This window comes from Ascaphus truei, chromosome 1 (assembly GCF_040206685.1).
Source record: "Ascaphus truei isolate aAscTru1 chromosome 1, aAscTru1.hap1, whole genome shotgun sequence".
Taxonomy (NCBI): domain Eukaryota; kingdom Metazoa; phylum Chordata; class Amphibia; order Anura; family Ascaphidae; genus Ascaphus; species Ascaphus truei.
Genome location: NC_134483.1, coordinates 279,819,252 through 279,845,972, shown reverse-complemented (window position 1 = coordinate 279,845,972; position 26,721 = coordinate 279,819,252). Strand labels below are relative to the sequence as shown.

The 26,721-nt window shown below is 47.1% G+C and overlaps 1 protein-coding gene across 15 annotated transcripts in view; it reads left to right on the top strand.

Annotated features, from left to right (window-relative positions):
• The window catches only part of LOC142497176 (HEAT repeat-containing protein 5B-like), a 63,096-nt gene that overhangs the window by 5,208 nt on the left and 31,167 nt on the right, over positions 1-26,721 (top strand). For 9 of the 15 annotated variants that reach the window (XR_012802201.1, XM_075604639.1, XM_075604684.1 and 6 more), the window contains 5 exons: positions 2,656-2,867; positions 15,802-15,910; positions 17,325-17,474; positions 25,334-25,505; positions 25,898-26,055. Coding sequence is in view for 14 of the 15 variants with exons in the window: in XM_075604639.1 (XP_075460754.1) it covers positions 2,656-2,867; positions 15,802-15,910; positions 17,325-17,474; positions 25,334-25,505; positions 25,898-26,055 (801 nt within the window). In the remaining variant the exon portion in view is untranslated. Of the gene's footprint in view, positions 1-1,886; positions 1,989-2,655; positions 2,868-15,801; positions 15,911-16,343; positions 16,556-17,324; positions 17,475-25,333; positions 25,506-25,897; positions 26,056-26,721 lie in introns of those variants that run through there. The other 6 variants (XM_075604692.1, XM_075604648.1, XM_075604709.1 and 3 more) reach the window with 5 other exon arrangements.

Sequence of the window (26,721 nt, the reverse complement as noted above, 5' to 3'; positions counted from 1 at the left end):
GAAACCCATAAAGGGACTTGCAGCCAATCAGTAGCGCAGATTCCAAGTGCCAAACCAACAGCGGAAAATTCAAAGATGCTCTCTACTGAATAGACTCGAGCCGGCTTTAAAGATTTTCAACTCAGAAAAGTTTCTAAGTCCCGCTTTTTGAGAACGTAGCGGTCGCAGTTGGCATTGCGCCGAGATCAGTTCCAGGACTTTCGTGAGTACCTACCGGTCAAGGAAAAGGGTTCCTACAGAGGTCATTTTTGGGAATTTCATTCTTAGGATAGATGTATTCGTTAGCCCTGTTCCCAGTAAGTGTGTTAACGTTGTAAATTGTGTTACATTGTGTGTATGTCTTTTCCTGAAATAAATTACAATTTCTTTTACCTCCTTGCTTTGTTCAATCAATGATCCCGGCATAAAAAGGTGTTAATAAACCTGGTCTCCCGTGACACATAGTAGTGCTGCCCATAGATTCTTAATTCTCATTATACAATAATGCATTTAGTTGACTGAAGTCACATCATATCTTATTATATATTTGTGAAAGCACTGTATGCCTGTCTGCATCTCCTGTGTCCCTAGGGGAAATCTCATTGGTCCCTTGGGCCGCCCGCCCCCGCACACCTCTCATTGGCCTGAGGCGGAGTGACGACACACACACACATCTCCCGCTCTCTTACCCGCCGGTCCCGGAGGCTCCGCCTCTTCCTCCCCGAACATCAGCCTACAACTCATCGTGACCCGCGCGCACCTCCTCCTCTCCCTGTGTCTCCCCGTTTCCCGCGCTTTCACCCCCCCCCCCCCACCAGTCAGCGGGGGAGCGGAGCGAGCGCCCGGGACACCCCCCACAGCTCTCAAGCACACCCGCGCTCTCCTCCCCGGGATGCCATGCGCACACCTCCTCTCCCCGTGTCTCCCTGTTTCCCGCGCTTTCACCACCCCCCCTCCCCCCCCGGGGCCGCTACAGTCAGCGGGGGAGCGGATCGAGCGCCCGGGACACCCCCCATGGCTTTCAATTGTGTGCACGCGCTGCGCGCCCCCGCGCTCTCCTCCTCCCAGGGATGCCGCTGTGTCCTCTCCCCGCACTCTCCGCACTGTGACCCGCCTCCTTTACTGGCTGCACGGGTTCCCACACCTGCAGCTCTCCCTGCGGCCCAGGGGCAGCGACTTCAACCCCACGGACAGTTGCTACCGGCAGGTCAGTGCCACCCGCGGCCTGTGTGCAGGGGGTGTGTAAGTGCCACGGCCTTTGTACAGAACGTGACTGGGTCTGTCCTTAGCCTGGTAGTGGGTGCAGCTCTGTGTGGGACAAGGTGCAGCCTGTGGCTGTGAAGTTCCCTGTGTCAGTGGGTGCAGCCTGTGGCTGTGATGCCCCCGTGTCAGTGGGTGCCTGTGATGCCCCCCCTGCCCTTTGCCGCCCCTCCCTGCCCATTGCCCCCCTGCCCCTCCCTGCCCTTTTCCCCCCTGACCTTTGCCCTCCACGCCCCTTGGCCCCTCCCCCGCCCTTCCACGCCCCTTTCCACGCCCCTCACCCCCCCTACCCTTCCACACCCCCTCCCCCCCCCCCACCCTTCCACTCCATGCCCCCTGCCCTTCCACGCCTGGGCAACGCCGGGTATATCAGCTAGTATCTTCTATATTTCCTTCTGTTTCTAACATTCTAATACATTATTTGTGTGTTATCTCTTTGGAAACAGTTAAATCCCATGTAACCAACCACAATCGTTTTTGAAAACACTTTTTAACCATTTTAAATTTGCCTCCTTAAATACATGTAACAATGCTAAAAGCTAAGATCTGGCTACTTTTGTTGCATTTGAAGTTAGTTACAAATTGTATGTCTTAAGGCGTTCTGAATGAGTGTGAGTTTTCCAATGAAGTATTTAATTTACCCATAGCCCTCACTGTCCTTATCAGAGAGCCAACAAAGATAAGGAGAGGGGCAAGAGGAGAGTTTTGCGTGGACAAATGCATGTTGGAAACAGTGATAAACACAGAAGGTAGTAACTAGAGGCAATATAACACCTCCTGAGTCGCAGCTCATGTTTCCAAACAAACTGTAAAAAAAATGTCTTTATAAATACTTATAGATGTCAGATTGTGGTTTCAAGTAATCGATCACCCAGATGTAACCCCTTAACCATGTCACTGCCATCAATACACTTGGTTCCTACTGAGGACTTGACCCTTTAAATGTCATCCAGCTTGGAGTGCTGAATACCACCCATATTTTATTTCTTGATGGCACAATGACTAGCACAAATACATTAACTGCTTTTTTTTTACTGCAAACAAGGCAGCACAATTGATTGCATTTCACTTAATGGACAAAGCTAAATATTGTCCCTGAAGCCTTTCACATGACATTTGTTTCTCAATTTATGTATACCAATTTAGTGAAAGGGATTTATTGCTTGGCAATGCTTTATTCAATGTGTATATTTAGAACATGGAATCTCTCACTTACCAATATTTTGCTTATTCTCTGGCAATGAAGGGTTAAGGCACTGTTCAGTAAACTGGTGAGCTGTGGGTCTGCTCCTTGTGACCGTGGGCAAGGCTGTTCGACCCTTTTGTGTTTCAGGAACTAAAGTGTAGATTGCAAACTTCTTGTATTGTGCTGCATACACGAGATGTAAACTAAATAAAAGTACATTCCTATCACAGACGGACATCAAAGACAACCAGAAGAAGCTCGTGGAACAGGTCACCGGTCTCATAAGCAGCTCCCCAGGACCGCCCACTCGCAAACTATTAGCCAAGAACCTTGCCACACTCTACAGCATTGGAGACACTTTCACTGTCTTCCAAATCCTGGACAAGTGCAATGAAATGATCAAGAGTAAAGACGACACTGCTGCCTATCTACCAACTAAACTGTAAGTTTGAAGGCTGCAGTAGGGTGACCATCTGTTTTGTACATAATGAAAATAAATGGGATGGGGGGAAGAGGGGATGTAACCTCAAGCTACTGTCTAAGAGACGGTGCCAGGGGTAAAGAAATCAGGTAACAAAAACTACGCTTGCCTAGGCAAGAAAGGACCCCTTTTAAACAAGCACTCGTGTGGTAATGAACTTAAATGAATAAAATGACCTTTATTAATATATAAGGGTAAAATGAATGAAGGAATAGACACACAAAACTATTAAAAAGAATATTAAACTAAATACATCCCAGTCCAGTGTACCAGACTGGTTGCAATATGGATATGAGGGACCTTGTAATAACTGGCACATGCAAAGATAGATGGATAGCTTGTGCCTCAGTGTGGTATATATGTTGGAACCAGTCTCATGTCTGTCAATGATGTACCGGACAGACAGCTGTATATATAACCACAACTGATTGAATGGTTACTCTAAGAGAGTACACGGTGGAGTTAGTAGTGAGTGATCAGTGCACAGTATCTCAAACTCACATACTAAATATTTCCAGAGGTTGGTATACCTAGAAATAGTACTCAAATCTTAAGGGTAAACAAAATAAATGAAATAAAAAGGTCCTTAAAGGCGACGCAGGGTATTAAAAATGAACACTAAAGCTACTGTGTAGCTAGGGAAAAGAGGCTTCAAAGTGGGAGCCTTAGACACCCTAATGGGTTAAGTATACACAAGGTCTCCCACAAGGCGCACTAACAGTATCTAGTTAGTGCCATAGATAGCCTAAGCCTATGTGGAAGCAGTGAAACAAATGTATAATACAAGCTAAACTGTAAGCTGCTTCTCAGGATCCTCCGTGGAAACAGCACAAATAGTACAGTAGGGATAAGCAGGTACCTGGGTATATTGCTAATATGTCAGTAGGTGTTTAAAAAGATACCCGAAAACCAGTTTGTAATAGTGACCTATGTATAGGGTATGTATATATAATTAGTGTCACCCAGGTTGCTCAGGGAAGTGGACACAGTTCAAAGGGTATCAGGCAATCAGACTTATCAGTTGACCTGAATATATACACTATTCCACATTTAATGTAATGGAGATCTATACAGGTCGCTGGGTATATACTGTGCATATGTGCATTGTGGGTGCAGCGGATATGGTCTCCAATACACTCAAACATGTAAAAGTACCAAGATAGATAGTACCTGAGTGGATGAGTATGTGTTCAAACACGATAACCCTAAAAAAACATTCAGGCCCACACCCAATGATTTCAGCACTGATTGGGACACTTCCAACGATGAGGGCGAATTAGAACTTAGACATACAGGAGTTGAAGGTGGGCAAAACTCTTTTTTAGGCAAGGATACAGACAGTGTAATTCCTTTTCCAAATCCAAGACACGAAGGGGTAAGAGGAGTAGATCTTCAAGACAGAGACCAATGGGGTTTCAGGGGTCAAGGAGGGAGGAGGCGGTCGAGAAGGAGGCGCAGGTATTGACAACATCACAGGAGGAGAATAGTCAAGTGATTAACTTGTCTCAATTAGCCCTTGACGAATTCCACTTGAAAGCTCTCTCAAAAGGCTTGTCATTTTCCCCTTCATCCGACCGTAACATCTTTGAATGGGTGAAGGACGTTAACCTTTTTGGGCGTAATTTATTGTTACATAAGTTCTTTAAACGGAGAGAGGACTTTATTAATAAGAACCTAAGCCTACCTGACTTAGACCAACTTGACCGTGAGAACCTTCTCAACCTGGCCTCACTTGAAGAAGAGTCCAATAGACCTATTGGTGAGGGGCCATTCACAGATCTCAAACCCAGAGCCACGTTTATTCCTCCATTAGGAATTTGTCCCAATGTGGAGGTATTTACCAAGTTGGTGGTTACCGACTTGGAAAATATTAGATATGCTACCAACACTGGTAACCTTAGTGCTCAGGAAAGAAAGGCCTTGGATGATCTATGTTCAAACTCGTCAATAGTCATCAAATCCTCTGATAAGGGGGGAACATTGTGATTATGGGAAGAGAGGAGAATACTGTATCAAAGAAAACCTGAGACTCCTATCCGACCGAACCTGCTACGAGGTCCTGAGTAAGGACCCCACTATTCAGTACAATCAGGAATTACTCACCATCCTCAATACAGGCTTAGCAGATAAAGTGATCAACAAGCGTGAATTGAATGGCATGTACAATAAGGTCCCTAAAATAGCCACATTCTATAGCCTCCCAAAAATCCACAAGCTTACGAGGCCACCACCGGGACGACCAATTGAAAGGACATACTTGAAAACGAGAGGTAACTCTCAATGTATTACTTCCTGGTAAAATATTTTATAAATAAATAAATAAATAAATAAATAAAATTGTCTCCGGGATTAACAACTTGAGTGAACAGGCAAGTGTCTATTTGGATAAAGTACTGAGACCGTTCGTGGTAGCACTTCCGTCCTATTTGAGAGATACCACGGATATTCTCACACGAATTGAAGATATTGTGGTTGATAATGAAACACTCATTAGCATGGACGTTGAGGCCTTATATACGAGCATCATACACGAACATGGCATAAATGCCACACTGTACTTTCTGAAAACCAGGGGCCTATTGTACAATAACCATAACAAATTCATTGAACAACTGCTTTGGTTTGTACTGACGAAGAACTACTTTCTGTTTAACAACAAACTCTACCACCAGGTACAGGGGGCTGCAATGGGGACGACTTGTGCCCCCTCATATGCGAACCTGTACCTGGGGTGGTGGGAGGCAGAAATAGTGTTCTCTGAAGAAAATGATATCTACACTACCCATATTATTTTATGGGCAAGATACATTGATGATATCATTATTCTCTGGAAGGGACCTCGTACACTGTTTGTTGACTTCATCAACAAACTTAACTGTAATTCCCTTAACCTTCGACTCACTTACGATATAGGGCCTGACAGCATAGTCTTCCTAGATCTTAAAATAACTTGTGCAACCAATGGTAGAATTGAGACTACAATTCATTGTAAAACCACCGCAACTAATAGTTTACTCCACGCTGATAGTCATCACCCTCAGAATCTCATAAATGGCATTCCAACTGGCCAATATTTGAGAGTTAAGAGAAATTGCTCGAATAATGAAGAATTTGAATCACAAGCACAATCTATGTGCCAATGCTTGCTCGCGAGAGGTTATAGTAAGAACAGCGTTAGGAAGGCTTATAATAGGGCCAAGCATACACACCGGGCATCTCTGCTGAATCCCAAACCCAAACCACGTGAGCAAAAAACAATTCGCCTCATTGGCACTTATAATAGACAATGGAAAACCATCTTTAACATTGTCAACAAACATTGGCATGTTCTCTTAGAGGACACGGATCTACGGGGAGTCTTGAAACCCAGACCAACTATGGTCAGCAGAAGATCTACTAACATCAGGGATCTTCTAGTCCATAGCCATCTTGAACCCATCACTTCAGGCACTTGGCTAGACAAAAGATCTCCGGGTAACTATAAGTGCAAGGGGTGCCGTGCATGTCAGTACGCTCAGGTCACCAAAACCTTTGGTAATTGGGATGATAGTAAAACCTTTAAAATACGGAATTTTGTGAACTGCAGAACTACTGGGGTGATCTACCAAGCAGTGTGCACATGCGGCAAGAAATATGTGGGGAAAACAAGTCGGCAGCTGAGACGTAGGGTCCTAGAACACATAGGGACCATACGCAATAAAACTGACACCCCACTTGCCAAACACGTTAACACTGCACATGGAGGTGACATTTCCAACTTACGTTTTTTTTTTTTTTTTTAAACATTGTTTTTATTAGTTTTTTGTGCATACACGTCAAGGAATGCAGGATGTTGTCAATTGTATCAGGTATACACCTAACTTACAGGGAAACTTTACAAGTAACGGACGAACATTGGGGGGACCACAGGACAGGACGCAGACAGACTGACAACATCTAAAGACAAGGAAAAAGAGGGGGGAGGGGGGGGTAGGGGTGGGGGGGGGAGCGGCCTGGTAGTAGCGCTGATTCCACGTTTCGCCGGGGTCTTTCACCAATGCTGCCTTTGTTCTGCTCCAGTTCGCCTCTCAGAGGAGCTCAGATCCGGAACACATCAGGATTTCATGAGTCGGAGAATCTCTTCACCACTGTACCTCGAAGGGAGCCCTACTGTCCGATCGTCCCGTCCGACTCCCAACCCAACATCCAAGGAGAACCCATCTATCTCTATCAGAGCCATATTGTGGCCTCATTCATCCCCTGAATATCAGTCTGGGCAAGCCATAGTGACCATACTTTCTCAAATTTATCGGCTGAGTCGTTAACTAAACTCGTTAACTTCTCCATTCTACAAATGAACCAAATTCTGTTTCTAATTTTATCAATAGACGGAATTGCGTTCTGATTCCACAGTGCTGCGGTCTCGCACCTCATAGCGGTAGCAAAATGTGCTATCAGCTTGTTACCCGATCTAGATACCTCGTTTGTAGGTTTACCTAATAAAAATAGCCACGGGTCCAGCTGTATTGTGAGCCCTAAAAAGATCCTCTGCAGCCAATCGCGGATCTGGGTCCAGACCGGCACTAATCTTGGGCAAGACCACAGCATGTGCACCAGATCCCCCTGTTCCCCGCACCGCCTGGGGCAGAGCGGGGAAGCCCCCCGGACAAATTTAGCTAATCTGATTGGGGTGAGATACCACCTTAATAATACCTTATATGAGTTCTCCTTCAATGTCGTGCATATGGAGCTCGAGGCCGCAGCTTTGAACACCGCAGCCCAGTCCTCATCCTCTAATTGTGTCTGGAGATCCTCTTCCCATTGTGTCATAAAACTGGGTTTGACTGTCCTGTCTGAGTCAGTATTCACCACCTCTCTGTACAACGCAGAGATTAGTCCCCGCGTGTCGGCTCCGCGCACGCAGAGCTGTTCGAATTTGGTCAGCGGTGGTCTCACCGGGTGTGCGTTATAAAATGCCCGGACCTGGAGGTACCTCATAAAATCAGTGTTAGGTACGCCCGTTTCTGACTGTAATAGTTCAAAAGATTTGATCTTGCTTTTATCCTCCAGGTCCTTCAACCGACTAATCCCTAATTGCCGCCAGCGCGGGAAGCATTTTTCCGTCAGCCCAGGAGCAAAGTCCGGATTGCCAAATAAAGGAGCCATCAGTGTGTGTTTGGAGGTCAGAGAGCAGCTAGTTTTAGAAGCCTCCCAGACCGAGAGTGAGTTGAGCACAGAGGATAGTGGGATGAGCTTATCCTTCACCCGTGTCCTCGGGTACCAGATTAGGTCCCTGAGCTCAAGCGGGGCGCACACCTCCTTCTCCAGTGCCACCCACCTCCTGAGCCCCGGGTCCCCATGCCACTGCGTGATTTGACACAATTGTGCCGCTTTATAGTAGGACAAGACGCTCGGGACTGCCAGGCCACCAGCTTCCTTGGATTTTTGCATAATTTTCCCTTTAATTCGTGGTTTTTTATCTTTCCAAATAAATTGGGAAATAGCCTTTTGGAGCCCTGCGATGTCTGCTCTAACCACGGCAACCGGGAGAGTTTGGAACAGGTATAGAATTCGGGGAAGGATGTTCATCTTGACACTATAGATCCTCCCCAACCAAGAAATACCATATGCCTTCCATTCCTGCAGCTCTTTTTTGAGAGTCCTCAGCAGTCTGGGATAGTTCGCCGAATATAAGGAGCTCGCCTTTTTTGTGATCTGCACTCCTAGGTATTTCATGGCGGATGGACGCCATCTGAACTCAAAGTTGAGTTCTATCAACTTCTCCATTTCTTTTGGCAGGTGTAGGCTTAAGGCCTCTGATTTAGTTTGATTTATTTTGAAGCCAGAGATCTGGGCAAAACGCTCTAGAAGCTCGAACAGATTAGGCAGCGAGATAAGCGGCTTGGCAAGGGTTAGAATGATATCATCCGCGTACAGAGCCACTTTGTGCTCCTGCGAATGGATCTGTACCCCAGCGATATCAGCGTTACTCCGAATTTGTGCTGCGAGTGGTTCGATGCATAAGGCGAATAGCAGGGGCGAAAGCGGACATCCCTGCCTCGTCCCACTTTTAATTGGGAATAGTTCCGAGGGGAATCCCTGGTGAACTACTCTGGCTGACGGTGCCGTATATAGTGCTTTGACAGCCTGTTGGAATTTGCCTCCAAACCCAAATGCGCCAAGCGTGGACTCCAGGTATGGCCAATCAATCCTGTCAAAGGCCTTTTCCGCGTCTAAGCTTAGGGCCACACCCCGAATCTCGTTGGCTCCCATGAAATCTATTATATCAACAATTCTTCTAGTGTTGTCGGCCGCTTGTCTACCTCTAATGAAGCCAACTTGATCCGGGTGGATGAGCCCCGGCAGGATTACATTTAATCTATTGGCCAGCAATTTAGCGTAGATTTTTACATCTGTGTTAATTAATGATATTGGCCGGTAACTTTGGCAGCTAGTGGGATCCTTGTCCTCTTTATGAATTACCGAGATTGACGCCTGGAGCATCTGTCCCGGAAAGGGCTCTCCTGCTAATACTCCATTAAACAGCTGGAGCATGTGTGGAGCTAAGACTCCGATAAATTTTTTGTAATACAGATTGGAGAACCCATCCGGGCCTGGGGCTTTTGATGCTTTTAAGTTTTTTACAACCGCCTCTAGTTCTTCCCTTGTGAAGTCTCGTTGCAGAGCCTCTCGCTCCTTTCTGTTTACTTGTGGCAAGGCTGCGTCTGCTAGGAATTTCTGTAGATTACTACTTGTCCTAGCATTGTGAACTACCTTCTCTCCATTGTACAGCTGTTCGTAGAATTTCGCAAACTCCCCTACTATGACTTTAGGGTTTGAGGAACTCTGGCCTCCTGCGGTCGTAATAGAATGAATGTTAAAATTTGGTTTCCTATTACGGAGTCTGGTGGCTAGCATAGTGTCCGGTTTGTTAGCTTTCTCATAGAACTTCCTCTGTGTCCAACTCATGTCTTTCTCCGCTCGGGAAGTAAGGAGGAGGTTTAGCTGAATTCTAACATCCTTCAACTCCCTCAGATCAACATCTCTACCTGTCTGGTTATGTAGAGTAGAGAGCTCATGTAACCTGTGATACAGCTGGGCTAATTTGGCTTCCTTTTTCTTTTTCCTATTTGCCGCTATACCGATTAAAACCCCCCTAATCGTGGCCTTATGAGCCTCCCATAGCAGTGATTGGGATTCTACACTGCCACTATTTATCCGGAAATACTCTGATATTTCAGATTTCACTTTGTTTTGGGTCTCCGGTATTTTGATTATTGATTCATTTAGCTTCCAGTTTGCTCCCGGGCTGGCATTACTCAATTGGGTGCATCTTAGCTCTACCGATGCATGGTCCGACCAAGTAATATCATGTATGTTTGTGTCGGAAATTTGTGGGACCATTCTGCCCGATACAAAGAAGTGGTCAATCCTACTGTAGCTGTCATGTGGGTGGGAGTAGAATGAATAACTGCGGTCTCCCTGGTGCTGCTCTCTCCATATGTCCACCAGGCTAGTCTGTTTAAGGCCTTTCAGTAATGAGCTATTCCCTTCTTTCTTATTATTTTTTTGGGACGTAGATCTGTCTACCTTTGCATTCATGACTGTGTTAAAGTCGCCCCCTAGAATTATTTGTCCCTCAGCCCATACCTGCAGCTTCTGGAAGAATGTGTTGTAGAAGTCTAGCTGACCCTCGTTTGGAGCGTATATACACGCTAATGTCATTCTGACCTGTTTAAGGAGCCCGACCAGCACCAGATACCTTCCCTTTGGGTCCCTTTTAATCTTTTCAACCTGGAAGGGGGTGTGATTTTGGAATAGAATAGCTACACCTTTCTTTTTCTCTGCCCCTGATGCTAAAAAGAACTTACGAAAGCTAGAGTCAAGAAATTTTGGATTATTACGCGAGCTGAAGTGAGTCTCCTGTAGGAAGACCACGTCAGCCCCTCTCCTCTTGAATTCAGTGAAAGCGACTCTCCGCTTACGTGGACTGTTGAGCCCTTTGGCGTTCTGCGAGATGAAAATTACCTCCATTTTATGTAGTAGTGTCTGTGTGGACCTAGAAAGTAAGCCGGTCTGATCTTACCCCTGACCCTGGACATGTTCTGTTCATGGACTCTGTGGTGTAGACTCCGGAAGCGCCTATTCAACCCACCGCCTGTTGGGACTGGTGAAGGAAAGGGAAAAAACATGAGGGAAGAGTACACACATAAAACACCTAAATACATCATGAGAACCGTATTGGTCTTAGAAGACCTCGGGTTCAATGCCCGGAGGAGAGATTTTCTCCCTGGACCCTCCTCCCCCTTGGTCCCTCTCTGTGGCTTCCAGAACTCGCCACAGATCTCCGGGTCAGAACCAGGTAGGTGGGATATGACCCCCCTCCTGGCGAAGACGCACATGCCTGCAGGCAGAGTGGTGGCTGCCCCCCCTCCCCGCCGGCCGCTCTGTGCGTTACAAAACCTAACAACTAATTTCTCTTCTATCTATTTTATTAACTCTTATTAATCCAAACTTAAGCGTTTAACTACCTTGAGCTCGAATCATGAACTCTTCCTTTTATCTAAAACTGCAACTACAACTTTTCACCCTGTTCTCTGCCTGCCCTTTTAACCGCTGACCGTTTCTACCTCCCCTCATACATTCTTCCCTGCTTCCGGGCTCGGGTGCTCTCCCTCTCTCCCCCTCCCTCTAGGATCCTGCCGGGTCCCTCGTTGCCGCATTTCTGTTATCTCTCCTGGGAGACCTCCGCTTGCGCCGCTCCAGTACCCCTTTGTTCTCACTCATGTTCTTTTGTCCGCTATCTACTCTATGCTATTCTTGCTCAGACCATGGTACTTTGCCCCTGTACTCTGCTTTGTTTATGGCTATTAGGCTTGTCTATGCTGTCTTCCCCCCTTTGTCTCCTGTCCCTGATGGGGGCCTGTGCTACCTCTTCCCCCCCCTCCCCCCCCCCTCCCCCCTCCCGCCCGTGCATGTCCCCTCCTCGAGCGGCCAGGCAACCTCCTTCTGCACCGCTGAGTCTTTTCTGCGGGACTCCGCCTGTCCTGTGATCGCCTCCCCGGCGGAGGAGCTCGCGTGCCCCCGCCAGAGGAGATCGCTGTACTCCTAGCCGGTCGCCTCGTATCTGACGTCATCCTGGCGTCTGCCCGGGCTCTTCACCGCGCCTCTCCACCAACTCTCGTGATAGCGGGATCCATGACGTCACCGGTGTGGGCGTGTTGATCTCATTCCGCGGTGGACTGCCGAGACGAGAGGGCTGGATCGGGGGGGGCTCTCTGGGCGGGTCCATCCGGCAGAGCAGATCTTCCCGCCGAAACCCCCGCCGCCATTGGAAATCTCGCGCCCTTCCGTCCTTCTTCCTCACCATTAGGTGCATAACCGCCATTTTGGGGACCCATGCGCTGCGGCCATCTGCTGAATGCCGTCATCTTTGGACTCGGGACAACTCCGGAACCTCGGCAATCTCACGGTAGGGGGATGTCTGGTGTAGCCTGTGTGGCAGGGTGTGTTTAAACTGCGCAACGGGCGCAACTGCAGCTCCTGAACTTTATAGAGTCTCTCCTTTACGGGCTTTTCCCTCTGCCCCCCTCCTTGCTGATTCTCCTCTCCGGCGTGGGAGAGGTGCCCTGCTTTCCTGTCGGGGAGTCCGTCCTCTTCCCCTGCTGGGCTCCCTCCGCTCCATTGTCCTGTGATCCCCGCACACCCAGTTTTTTAAGGAAGGCTGCCCCTTCTGAGGGGTGCTTGAGCACCTGCGGTCTGCCGTTTTTGATGGCTACTAGGGCGAATGGGAATGCCCAACGGTAGCGCACCTCATTGTCCCTTAGGGCCTTAGTTATGTGCCCCACAGCTCTCCGTCTGGCCAGTGTCAGCGGGGACAGATCCTGGAAGATCAACAGGGTAATCCCCTCGAAGGTAATGTGTGGGGTGGCACGGGCTATTCTGCTCACCTCTTCTTTGACAGAGAAGTAGTGGAGCCGGAGGATCACATCCCTAGGGGGGTTGGAGGGCACTGGTCTGGATCGTAAGGCCCTATGGCATCTGTCCATCCTAAAGTCTGAGGCCGGGCTGCCTGGTAATATTGAGGCCATCCAGCGGGAGAGTAAAGCTTCTGGATCCAGAATTTCTTCTGGGATCCCCCTCACTCTGAGGTTATTTCTTCGATCTCTATTCTCCCCGTCCTCTTGTCTGGCTTCCAACTCTGCCACTCTCTGTTCCAGCGCTTGTACCCGGGAGTTTGTCTCCTTGTGGGCAGTTGAGCTAACGTCCATACGCTCCTCCAGGTCGTTGGTCCTCGTCCCTATCTGTACCAGATCATGTCTGAGCCCCTCCACCTCTCCTCTGAAGAAAGATTTGAGATCAATTAATAGTCTTGATATTTCTTTTTTGATGACTTTTGTTTGTTCTGCTGCCGCTCCGGAGCCCTCTACATCCTGGGCTGAGTCTGAGTCAGATACTGCTGACATCTCTGCAGTCCCTGCCTTGCTTTGGCCGGTGAAGTAGGCCCTGACATCTGACTTTCGGCGAGTCTTTTGTCTTGTAGCTGCCATCCTTTTTTGGGGTGGATTATCTTAACTGGGAAGGGTTTAGGCAGCCGTCGCTATGTTTTTTTTCTCAAAAATGCTGGTTTTGCTATTGTTTAATTGCTTTATTGTGCCGGCGGTTGGAGGAGCTGTGTGTCTATGCAGCCATCCTCAACCAGCCGCGCATGCGCATCCCTCCAACTTACGTTTTAAGGGCATATACCAACTCCCAGAAACAATCAGAAGGGGGTGACTGGGACAGAGAACTCCTCAAAAACGAGGCAAAGTGGATTTATACCCTAGGAACTCTATCCGCAGGGTTTAAATGAGGGATTTATGTTTGCCCCATTTATTGGTTAGAATATTTTTTATACCTTATGCCACTTTTGACATCACGATAAGACCATATATACTCATACTGCCAGGATCTGATAACCATGGGGTGTAAGTGTGATATTCACTTTGGCTCCAGTATTTGGGCTGTAACACCCCTTATACACCATAGCCTATACTGTATCCACTCCATATCCCAGCATTATGTACTGGCACATTTACAGCTAGGTACTATCTCTCTGTTCCCTATCATCATGAGCCTCTTGGATGGCATATGTTTATAGATTTATTGATATATTTGTAAACATATTTACCCCTGATGGTATATGCCTCCATTCTACCATTTAGTGTCTATTGCATACAATCACTCGCTTATCCGTCTCGGCAACCCTTCATTTGCTGCCTTACTGTTCTGAATTTACTCAGGTTCTATCAGGAAGCCAGCCAGAACTTTCACACAAATAAATAGCAACACAAACACATGTTTTATTACTAACACATATACTTAACTTAGCGCCACTGTTGCCAAGGCAACGCTCGCCTATTTAAACGTTCGGCTACCATAGAGGCGGGGCCACCTTGAGAAAGCGTCAGTGCGACGCGAAACGGCCGTCGGTGGTGGCCACTCCTCTGTGACGTCAGCACATGTGTCAGTGCGGTGGCGTCTAGCATAGCCCCGTGGCAGCCTTCACAGGGCTCAGCTATATCTAGGCTTGCTGCTATATGAGATATACTTCTCTCCACCCGGCTAGCTAACGTTCTGTGGTGTTCATGAATACACCACGCCGGGTGGAATCTCTGTAGATATAATCCGATTGATGCAGTGTTCATAACGCATTCTGGTCTCATCCACTCAGGTATTATCTATCTTGGTACTTTTACATGTTTGAGTGTATTGGAGACCATATCCGCTGCACCCACACTGCACATATGCACAGTATATACCCAGCGACCTGTATAGATCTCCATTACATTAAATGTGGAATAGTGTATATATTCAGGTCAACTGATAAGTCTGATTGCCTGATACCCTTTGAACTGTGTCCACTTCCCTGAGCAACCTGGGTGACACTACTTATATATACATACCCTATACATAGGTCACTATTACCAACTGGTTTTCGGGTATCTTTTTAAACACCTACTGACATATTAGCAATATACCCAGATACCTGCTTATCCCTACTGTACTATTTGTGCTGTTTCCACGGAGGACCCTGAGAAGCAGCTTACAGTTTAGCTTGTATTATACATTTGTTTCACTGCTTCCACATAGGCTTAGGCTATCTATGGCACTAACTAGATACTGTTAGTGCGCCTTGTGGGAGACCTTGTGTATACTTAACCCATTAGGGTGTCTAAGGCTCCCACTTTGAAGCCTCTTTTCCCTAGCTAAACAGTAGCTTTAGTGTTCATTTTTAATACCCTGTGTCGCCTTTAAGGACCTTTTTATTTCATTTATTTTGTTTACCCTTAAGATTTGAGTACTATTTCTAGGTATACCAACCTCTGGAAATATTTAGTATGTGAGTTTGAGATACTGTGCACTGATCACTCACTACTAACTCCACCGTGTACTCTCTTAGAGTAACCATTCAATCAGTTGTGGTTATATATACAGCTGTCTGTCCGGTACATCATTGACAGACATGAGACTGGTTCCAACATATATACCACACTGAGGCACAAGCTATCCATCTATCTTTGCATGTGCCAGTTATTACAAGGTCCCTCATATCCATATTGCAACCAGTCTGGTACACTGGACTGGGAGGTATTTAGTTTAATATTCTTTTTAATAGTCTTGTACATACTGAAGCAGACTATTTAATCAGCCGCGGTCCTTCTCTGGCAACAATTTGTAACAAATGCATAACTGAATGCTAATTGCAGACAAAACTGTTCTGCTGAGGTACTATCAGGGTCACCAGCATCTGTGTATATTTTATCTGTATCTATATATCCGGGTCACACACGGGACCATACATTAGCACTTATTCTAAACGCTTATTTTGATGTATGTACTTGAAATGGGTACTGATAGCTTCTGCCTCTTTCAGGGCCGCTGTTGCTTGTGTCGGAGCATTTTATGAGAAGATGGGTAGGATGCTGGGAAGCTCCTTTCCTGAAACCGTGAATAACCTCTTAAAGTCACTGAAAAGTGCTGAGGTAAGATGCACAATTAGATGGCCTTCTAAAAACTTCTCGAGTTTATGATCCCAGTTTCTACGAATATCTAGAGCACGGGTGGCCAACTCCATTCATCAATGGCCATCAACAGGCCAGGTTTTCAGGATATCCCTGCTTCAGCACAGGTGGCTGCCATTCTAACGGAGCAACTGATTGATCACTGATGTGATGAAGCTGGGATAGCCTGAAAACCTGACCTGTTGGTGAACATTGAGTATTGAAGTTGGCCACTCCTGCTCTAGAGCCTTGGTAAGAAGAAGTTAATGAAAATTGAACACAAAATCATATAAGCAGGGTGACGGGTCTCGATGCATGAATAATACAATTTATTTATGAAGCTTTCAACATTTCAGTCCTCCCTTAGGACATTTCTCAAGAGCAGTCATATCGTAACAGCTGTTTTTGGCTTTTTACAAGTACCTCTGATGTAGCTGGAGTACGCGGAACAGTGTGTTTGCAAGTCATGTGCTCATAGTCATCTTTCCAAAGATGCCATCACACTCCGTTATTGGTTAAGCAGTGATCTGAAACATATCTAACCTCTGGAAATCATCAGTCTAGTGAAGGTGTCTCCAGGATGGTGCGACTAAACTATGATCAACTCGACTGCATGCGGTTTTCAATGTAAAATATGTATGTATGTATGTATGTATGTATGTATGTATGTATGTATATGTGATAAAAAATCACTGGCACTCCAATAGAAATTCAATAATGAATAGGTGCATGTCCCATATAAACAATAAAAGTATACATTACCGCATAGCAGCAAAAAGGAGACAGCACTCAGGTGAATGAAAAATGAATGTATTAAATACAGCACATAACTCCAAGTTATACTCCAAGTTATGTGCTGTATTTAATACATTCATTTTCATTCACCTGAGTGCTGTCTCCTTTTTGCTGCTATGCGGTAATGTGTATATATATATATATATACTGGACACCTAACAAGCTCCTATTGAACCCCCAAAAATAACCACAACATATATATATAAGCATATGAGTGTCACAGAGGAGTGCTACTGAGCATGGCAATATATATTTAAAACCAGAGACAGAACATAAAACACAGACAAAGCTCAGTTTTAGCACATCTAGTGAAACACATACACGGTACATACATACATACATACATACATACATACACTGAAAATAACATCAAAATAGAGTTCCACATAAATTTGCTATATTCAGTTTGGTATAAAGTAGCTATTTTCTTTTATTTAAAACCTAGTGTTAAGTAACTTTTTTAATTTTTTTATTTATGATTTATAGTCGCTGCAATTATCTATCTTTACTTCCTTTTAGACAGAAGGGCGAATGCAACTGTATAAAGCTTAAGTTGTCCTACGTTATCTGGTATTGTGACTGTTCTCTTGTGCCGTTTAAGTCGCAGGGTCGCAGTGAAATCCTAATGAGTTTGCAGAAGGTCCTTGGCGGTCTCGGAGGGGCTGCATCTTCCAGCCACAGAGACATCTACAAGAACGCTCGTTCCCTTCTGACTGACAGGTCCATGGCTGTACGATGTGCTGTAGCCAAGGTGAGTAACCACTGTGTAATGTGAATAAGAACTGCATGAAGCTACAAAACAAATAATATACTGTGTAGACCAGTGGTTTTAAACCTTTTTTTGGTTGGGGAACCCCAGAATTCGATTTTGAAATTCTGAAGAACCCCAACCCTCGCCCCCATTCTCTCGTCGCTCCCGTCTCTCTCCCCCACCCCCTTACCCCTGTCTCTTTCCTCCGCCACACACTCTCCCCTCCCCCCTCACTCTACCCCTCTTGCACACACATACACTCCCCCACTCGCTTACACACACTCCCCCACTCACTTACACATACACTCCCCCTCTCGCTTACACACAAACTCCTCCTCTCGCTTACACACACACAAACTCCCCCTCTCGCTTACACACACACAAACTCCCCCTCTCGCTTACACACACACAAACTCCCCCTCTCGCTTACACACACACAAACTCCCCCTCTCGCTTACACACACACACAAACTCCCCCTCTCGCTTAAACACACACACAAACTCCCCCTCTCGCTTACACACACACAAACTCCCCCTCTCGCTTACACACACACACAAACTCCCCCACTCTCTTACTCTTACACACACAGTCCACCACTCTCTTACTCTTACACACTCAGTCCACCACTCTCTTACACACACACACTCCCCCACTCTTACACACACTCCCCCACGCTTACACACACATTCCCCTACTTGCTTACACACACATTCCCCCACTTGCTTACACACACATTCCCCCACTTGCTTACACACACATTCCCCCACTTGCTTACACACACATTCCCCCACTTGCTTACACACACATTCCCCCACTTGCTTACACACACATTCCCCCACTTGCTTACACACACATTCCCCCACTTGCTTACACACACACACACACATTCCCCCACTTGCTTACACACACACACACATTCCCCCACTTGCTTACACACACACACACACATTCCCCCACTTGCTTACACACACATACACATTCCCCCACTTGCTTACACACACACACATTCCCCCACTTGCTTACACACACACACTCCCCCATTCGCTTACATATACACACACTCCCCCATTTGCTTACATATACACACACACACACACACCCCCACTCGCTTACACACACACTCCCCCACTCGCATACACACACTTCCCCACTCGCTTACACACACATACACACACAAACTCCCCCTCTCGTCCTCTGTTGCTCGACTGCTAAAACTCTGACTCAGGCCCTCATTCTCTCCCGTCTTGATTACTGTAACCTCCTGCTGTCCGGCCTTCCTGCCTCTCACCTGTCTCCCCTACAATCTATCCTAAATGCTGCTGCCAGAATCACTCTACTCTTTCCTAGATCTGTCTCAGCATCTCCCCTCCTGAAATCCCTCTCCTGGCTTCCAATCAAATCCCGCATCTCACACTCCATTCTTCTCCTCACGTTTAAAGCTTTACACTCTTCTGCCCCTCCTTACATCTCAGCCCTAATTTCTCGCTATGCACCACCCCGACTCTTGCGTTCTGCTCAAGGATGTCTTCTTTCTACCCCCTTTTTATCTAAAGCCCTCTCCCGACTTAAACCTTTTTCACTGACTGCCCCACACCTCTGGAATGCCCTTCCCCTCAGTACCCGACTAGCACCCTCTCTATCCACCTTTAAAACCCACCTTAAGACACACTTGCTTAAAGAAGTATACGAATAGCACTGTGAACATTCTGAACACATGATACATAAAGCTTGGCCCCCTGCAGACGCACTTACCAGAATTCCCTCCTACTGTCTCTGTATGTTCTCCCTACCTACCAATTAGATTGTAAGCTCCTCGGGGCAGGGACTCCTCTTCCTTAATGTTATGTTTGTCTAAAGCACTTATTCCCATGATCTGTTATTTATATTATCTGTTATTTATTCGATTACCACATGTATTACTACTGTGAAGCGCTATGTACATTAATGGCGCTATATAAATAAAGACATACAATACAATACACACACTCCCCCACTCGCATACACCCACACACTCCCCCACTCGCATACACACACACTTCCCCACTCGCATACACGCACACTCCCCCACTCGCTTACACATACACTCCCCCACTCGCTTACACATACACTCCCACACTCGCTTACACATACACTCCCCCACTCGCTTACACACACACTCCCCCACTCGCTTACACACACACACTCCCCCTCTTGCTTACACACACACTCCCCCTCTCGCTTACACACAAACTCCCCCTCTCGCTTACACACAAACGCCCCCTCTCGCTTACACACAAACTCCCCCTCTCGCTTACACACAAACCCCCCTCTCGCTTACACACAAACTCCCCCTCTCGCTTACACACAAACTCCCCCTCTCGCTTACACACAAACTCCCCCTCTCGCTTACACACAAACTCCCCCTCTCGCTTACACACAAACTCCCCCTCTCGCTTACACACAAACTCCCCCTCTCGCTTACACACAAACTCCCCCTCTCGCTTACACACAAACTCCCCCTCTCGCTTACACACAAACTACCCCTCTCGCTTACACACAAACTACCCCTCTCGCTTACACACAAACTCCCCCTCTCGCTTACACAACAACTCCACCTCTCGCTTACACACAAACTCCCCCACTCGCTTACACACAAACTCCCCCACTCGCTTACACACAAACTCCCCCACTCGCTTACACACAAACTCCCCCACTCGCTTACACACACACTCCCCCACTTGCTTACACACACACTCCCCCACTTGCTTACACACACACTCCCCCACTTGCTTACACACACACTCCCCCACTTGCTTACACAAACCCCCACTCTCTTACACACACAAACACACACACTCCCCCTCTCGCTTACACACACACTCCCACACACACACTCCCCCACTCGCATACACACACACTCCCCCTCTCGCTTACACACACACTCCCACACACACACTCCCCCACTCGCATACACACACTCCCCCACTCGCATACACACTCCCCCACTCGCTTACGCACACACACACACACTCCCCAACTCGCTTACACACACACGCTCCCCCATTCGCTTACACACACTCCCCCACTCGCTTATACACCCACATACTCCCCCACTCGCATACTCCCACATACTCCCCCACTTGCATACACCCACACACTCCCCCACTCGCATACACACACAGTCCCCCACTCGCATACACCCACACACTCCCCCACTCGCATACACACACAGTCCCCCACTCGCATACACCCACATACTCCCCCACTCGCATACACCCGCATACTCCCCCACTCGCATACACCCGCATACTCCCCCACTCGCATACACCCGCATACTCCCCCACTCGCATACACCCACATACTCCCCCACTCGCATACACCCACATACTCCCCCACTCGCATACACCCACATACTCCCCCACACGCATACACCCACACACTCCCCGACTCGCATACACCCACACACTCCCCCACACGCATACACCCACACACTCCCCCACTCGCATACACCCACACACTCCCCCACTCGCATACACCCACACACTCCCCCACTCGCATACACCCACACACTCCCCCACTCGCATACACCCACACACTCCCCCACTCGCATACACCCACACACTCCCCCACTCGCATACACCCACACACTCCCCCGCTCGCTTACACACACACACTCCCCCATTCGCTTACGCACACACTGCCCCATGCGCTTACACACACACATTCCCCCATTCGCTTACACACACACATTCCCCCACACACACACATTCCCCCATTCGCTTACACACACACACTCCGCAGCTCGCTAACATTCCCCACTCGCTTACACACACACACTCCGCAGCTCGATAACATTCCCCACTCGCTTACACACATTCCTCCACTTGCATACACACACACTCCCCCTCTCTCTTTTACACACACCCCCCACTTGCTTACACACACACACGCACACTCCCCCACTCGCTCACACACACACTCCCCCACTTGCTCACATACATACACACCCCCACTCGCTCACACACTCGCCCACTTGCTCACATACACACACACACCCACTCGCTCACACACACTCCCCCACTCGCATACACACACTCTCCCCCTCTCGCTTACACACACACACACATACACTCTTTGACACATGCTCTAACAGTGACACACAGAGACTGACACACCCCTCTCTCTCTCTCTTTGAGGGAGCTGCGTGCTCTTGCCTGATCCTTCCTCTCCCCCCTGTCAGCAGGAAGTTGACACGACTTCCGACGCAGGGAGAGGAAGGATAGCAGTGACCGTGTGGCTGCTGCTGAGCTCCGTAGCCGCCGGTCCTTGCTATGTGGGGGTTCCGCCACGGGGCCCTGGGACAGCATAGGAGAGTTCTCCCAGCTCTCCCCCCCCCATGGCGGCTGTGGAACTTGCTTACACACACACTCCCCAACTCGCTTACACACACTCACTCCCCAACTCGCTTACACACACACTCCCCCATTCGCTTACACACACTCCTCCACTCGCTTACACACACACACACACTCCCCCACTCGCATATACACCCACATACTCCCCCACTTGCTTATACACCCACATACTCCCCCACTTGCTTATACACCCACATACTCCCCCACTCGCTTATACACCCACATACTCCCCCACTCGCTTATACACTCACATACTCCCCCACTCGCTTACACACCCACACACTCCCCCACTTGCTTACACACCCACATACTCCCCCACTCGCTTATACACCCACATACTCCCCCCACTCGCTTATACACCCACATACTCCCCCACTCGCTTATACACCCACACACTCCCCCACTCGCTTACACACCCACACACTCCCCCACTCGCTTACACACCCACAAACTCCCCCATTCGCTTACACACACACACACACACTCCCCCACTCGCTTACACACACACACTCACCCACTCGCTTACACATACACACACACTCCCCCCACTCGCTGGCACACACTCCCCCACTCGCTTACACAAACACACACACTCCGCAACTCGCTAACATTCCTCACTCGCTTGCTCACACACTCACTCCCCCACTTGCTCACACACCCACTCCCCCAGTCGCTCACACACATTCCTTCACTTGCATACACACACACTCACCCTCTCTCTTATACACACACACTCCCCCACTCGCTTACACACACACCTACACTCCCCCACTTGCTTACACACACACTCCCCCACTTGCTTACACACATTCCCCCACTTGCTTACACACACACCCCACTCTCTTACACACACACACACACTTCACAACTCGCTTACACACACACACTCCCCAACTTCGCTTATACACACTCCCCCACTCGCTTACACACACACACACACTCCCCCAATTGCTTACACACACACACACACTCCCCCGCTCGCTTACACACACACACTCCCCAACTCGCTTACACACACACTCCCTCATTACACACACTCCCCCATTACACACACTCCCCCACTCGCTTATACAACCACATACTCCCCCACTCGCATACACCCACATACTCCCCCACTCGCATACACCCACATACTCCCCCACTCTCATACACACACACACACACACACACTCCCCTACTCGCATACACCCACATACTCCCCCACTCGCTTACACACACACACTCCCCCACTCGCTTACACACACACTCCCCCACTCGCTTACACACACACTCCCCCATTCGCTTACACACACACTCCCCCATTCGCTTACACACACACTCCCCCATTCGCTTACACACACACTCCCCCACTCGCTTACACACGCACACTCCCCCCACTCGCTGACACACACTCCCCCACTCGCTTATACAAACACACACACTCTGCAACTCGCTAACATTCCCCACTCGCTTACACACACACTCCCCCACTCGCATACACACACACACTCCCTCTCTAGCTTACACACACACACACATGCTCTAACACTGACACACAGAGACTGACACACCCCTCGCTCTCTCTCTTTGAGGGAGCTGCGTGCTCTTGCCTGATCCTTCCTCTCCCCCCTGTCAGCAGGAAGTTGACACGACTTCCGACGCAGGGAGAGGAAGGATAGCAGTGACCGTGTGGCTGCTGCTGAGCTCCGTAGCCGCCGGGTCCTTGCTATGTGGGGGTTCCGCCGCGGGGCCCTGGGACAGCATAGGAGAGTTCTCCCAGCTCTAACCCCCATGGCGGCTGTGGAACCCCTGAGGGGTGCTCGCGAACCCCGGGGTTCCACGAAACCCTGGTTGAAAATTACTGGTGTAGACAATCATGCAAAGCAATACTAAATGGATATTATTGTGTTTGCTTGATAACATAACTAATGAACTTCCAAATGGGTAGTCAATCTTTTTATGATTTTCTGATGATGCTTGTAGCTTTATCTCAAATTTGTAGCAAATGACCATTTTGTTCTGGTGAAAAAGCAGTATTTTATTCAGATTTAAATAGCAATTGTAGAACGAAAGTAATTATACATGTACAGGCAGTCCTCGGTTATCCAACGGAATCCGTTCTGGAAGTAGCGTTGGATTGTAAAACCGTTGTAAAGTGAGTCCCATGTTAATCAGTGGCGGTGAGCGTTGGATAACGCATTCAGGCATCGGATAACGCATTCTGGCTTAAAAAAACGGCCCTTAGGGTTGCATTGTAAAGCGTTGGATATTCCATTTGTTGCAAAAGAGAAACGTTGGATAACAAAGACTACCTGCATATTGTTGCATTTAAGCTTAAGATCTGAGAGGTATCTTCGTAATTTCTGAAGAAAGAACCAACATACTAAAGACACTATTGGATATAATTGTTCAACACTATGTCAGATACTATACCTATCGCAATTATTCACGTGGGTTAGATTTTTTAATTTAGTACTAAACCATATATGCCAGAGACTTCAACATCGGTGTGCTTTGGAGCTTATCAAATAAGCCTCATTGTCTTCTACTACTTTACTTTTAGAGAATATTCAATTTTCACATTTGTTGTAAAGGTGCCTTTTTTTTTTTTCATTAAAAACTCAGTAAAATTCTTTAAGGCTTAAGTGTACTGATCATTAAAACTGAATTTGAGCACAAAAAAGGTATTTGAGACTTATTTATGCTCCTCCTCTATGGATGGGGTTGATCAGGAACAGATTTATGAAGTGGCTATATAGAAATGCTCAACATTTTAAATGTAACCCTTTCACTGCCTGTGGAGCTTGCCTAGTATTGCCGTTTATGCCGTATTGAGTTAATACGAGTTGAGTGTGTTTTGGTATGTGTGTGTCTCTGCAGTTTTGTGGGTTTACAGGGGGCATTGCTGTGTGTGTTTGTGGGTGTACAGGAGGGGGGACTGCAGAGTGTGTTTCCGTATAGAGGGGGGTTGCAGAGTGTGTTTGTGTGTATAGGGGGGGCTGCTGTGTGTGTGTGTGTGTGTGTGTGTGTGTGTGTGTGTGTGTGTGTGTGTGTGTGTGTGTGTGTGTGTGTGTGTGTGTGTGTGTGTGTGTGTGTGTGTGTGTGTGTGTGTGTGTGTGTGTGTGTGTGTGTGTGTGTGTGTGTGTGTGTTATAAAGGGTGGTTGTGTGTATGTACAATTTTCTTTTAATAAACTTGCAGTAAAAACATAAGAATGTAGATGATCATGCTGATAAAAATCAATATGACTACAAAAGTGTCCTATCTTTTTTTATGAAAAATGTAAAGAAAACATAATTAGCCTACATTTAGCCTATAATAGTAATAATCCCCTCAGAACATGGTATTACTGGCCAATAATGCCCTGTCTGGGTTAAAGTCCCTTGGCTTCGCCTCGGGCCTTCAACTCTTCCAGCCAGGGAATTATTGGCCAGTAATGCCCTGTTCTTCGGAGATTATTACTTAAGTAATGTTTTTTTTTCGCAGTGCCTGCTGGAGCTGCAGCCCGAGGCCGTTTTCATGTGGACAGCCGAGCTGGAGAACGTAGCAACACTTTGTTTTAAGGCCTTAGAAGGCTCCAACTATGGAGTGAGAGTCGCAGTTTCTAAACTCTTGGGAACGGTTATGGCCACGGCATTAATGCCAAAGCAAGCAACAGGTAGGTTTACAGCAGCTCGGTTGCATTCATTAGGACTCGTACAGAAGGTGGGTGGGAATAACCAAAATCCCCAGTCAGTAACCAGCAAAGTACTTCTAGTAAAATTCCAGTGGTCAAAATCTCTCAGAAATTCATTATTGTAGAGTCTTGACATGTGCGGCTTAATAACAAAGCATCAAACTTCTTCTTGGATTAGGAAACCCAGCAGTAAAGCCAGAGTCCAATGAGGGATGAAGACACTATTAGTGTAAATCCCTAGACAGCTGTCTTTGCACATCTCTATTTCTCTACAAGAGCTCCATTCCTAATGCCATCGTCAATGACCTGTACCTTTCAAGTTAGATTTATTTTTTTAATTTGTTTTGTTTTACTTTTTATCTTATTCACTAAAGTCATGCGACAGAATGTTAAGAGGGCCACGTTAGAGGAGGTGTTGGAACTTATGGCCACAGGATTTCTGCGGGGAGGCTCCGGATTCCTTAAGAGTGGAGGAGAAATGTTGAAAGGCGGAGGATCAATCAGTCGAGAAGTGAGAGTTGGCGTTACACAGGTTTGTTCTGCAATATGTATAAACCTATAAGCAGCCGTACATAGCCTAGAAAGTAAAAAATAGCCATTAACATCTTGTGTGTATTATTTTCTACTTCTGTACAACAATGAAGCAGAGTTTTATTTTTTAGCATTTTTGGAAATGAAAAATACAACTTTGGCTAGTAACAGTGTCAACAATAAATAATTTTGAAAACAATGTGATTGGGTAGTCCCTGCCATGAAAAACTTACATGGCTGCACATACATGAATTCTCAAATGTTAAGAGATGGTTAATACATCCTACAAAGTGATAACCCTGGAGTTCTATAATACCATTATCAACTCTGAATTCTACTACAGAACTTTACTCAAGGTACCTGTTCTGTAAGTGAGGGCAGTAATAGTGTGGATGTATTAGAAAGCAAAACGTACATTGTAATTCTTTGCTAAAATATCCTTAAAAGTCTAAATAATGGAAGCAGGCTTCTAAACTAGTTATTTTTGAGGTGTGTGTTTTTGTTTTGCTTCGTCTCCCAAGCCTTGCACCACATCTCCAAATAATTGCTTTTACCATTCATTTAGTGATTGAAACCTGCATTGTGGTTTCCCTGGCATCAGTTTAATTTAGTACAGTAATAGTAATGAATATTTTTATTGTGCATTCTGCTCTTACGTTGACCTGTA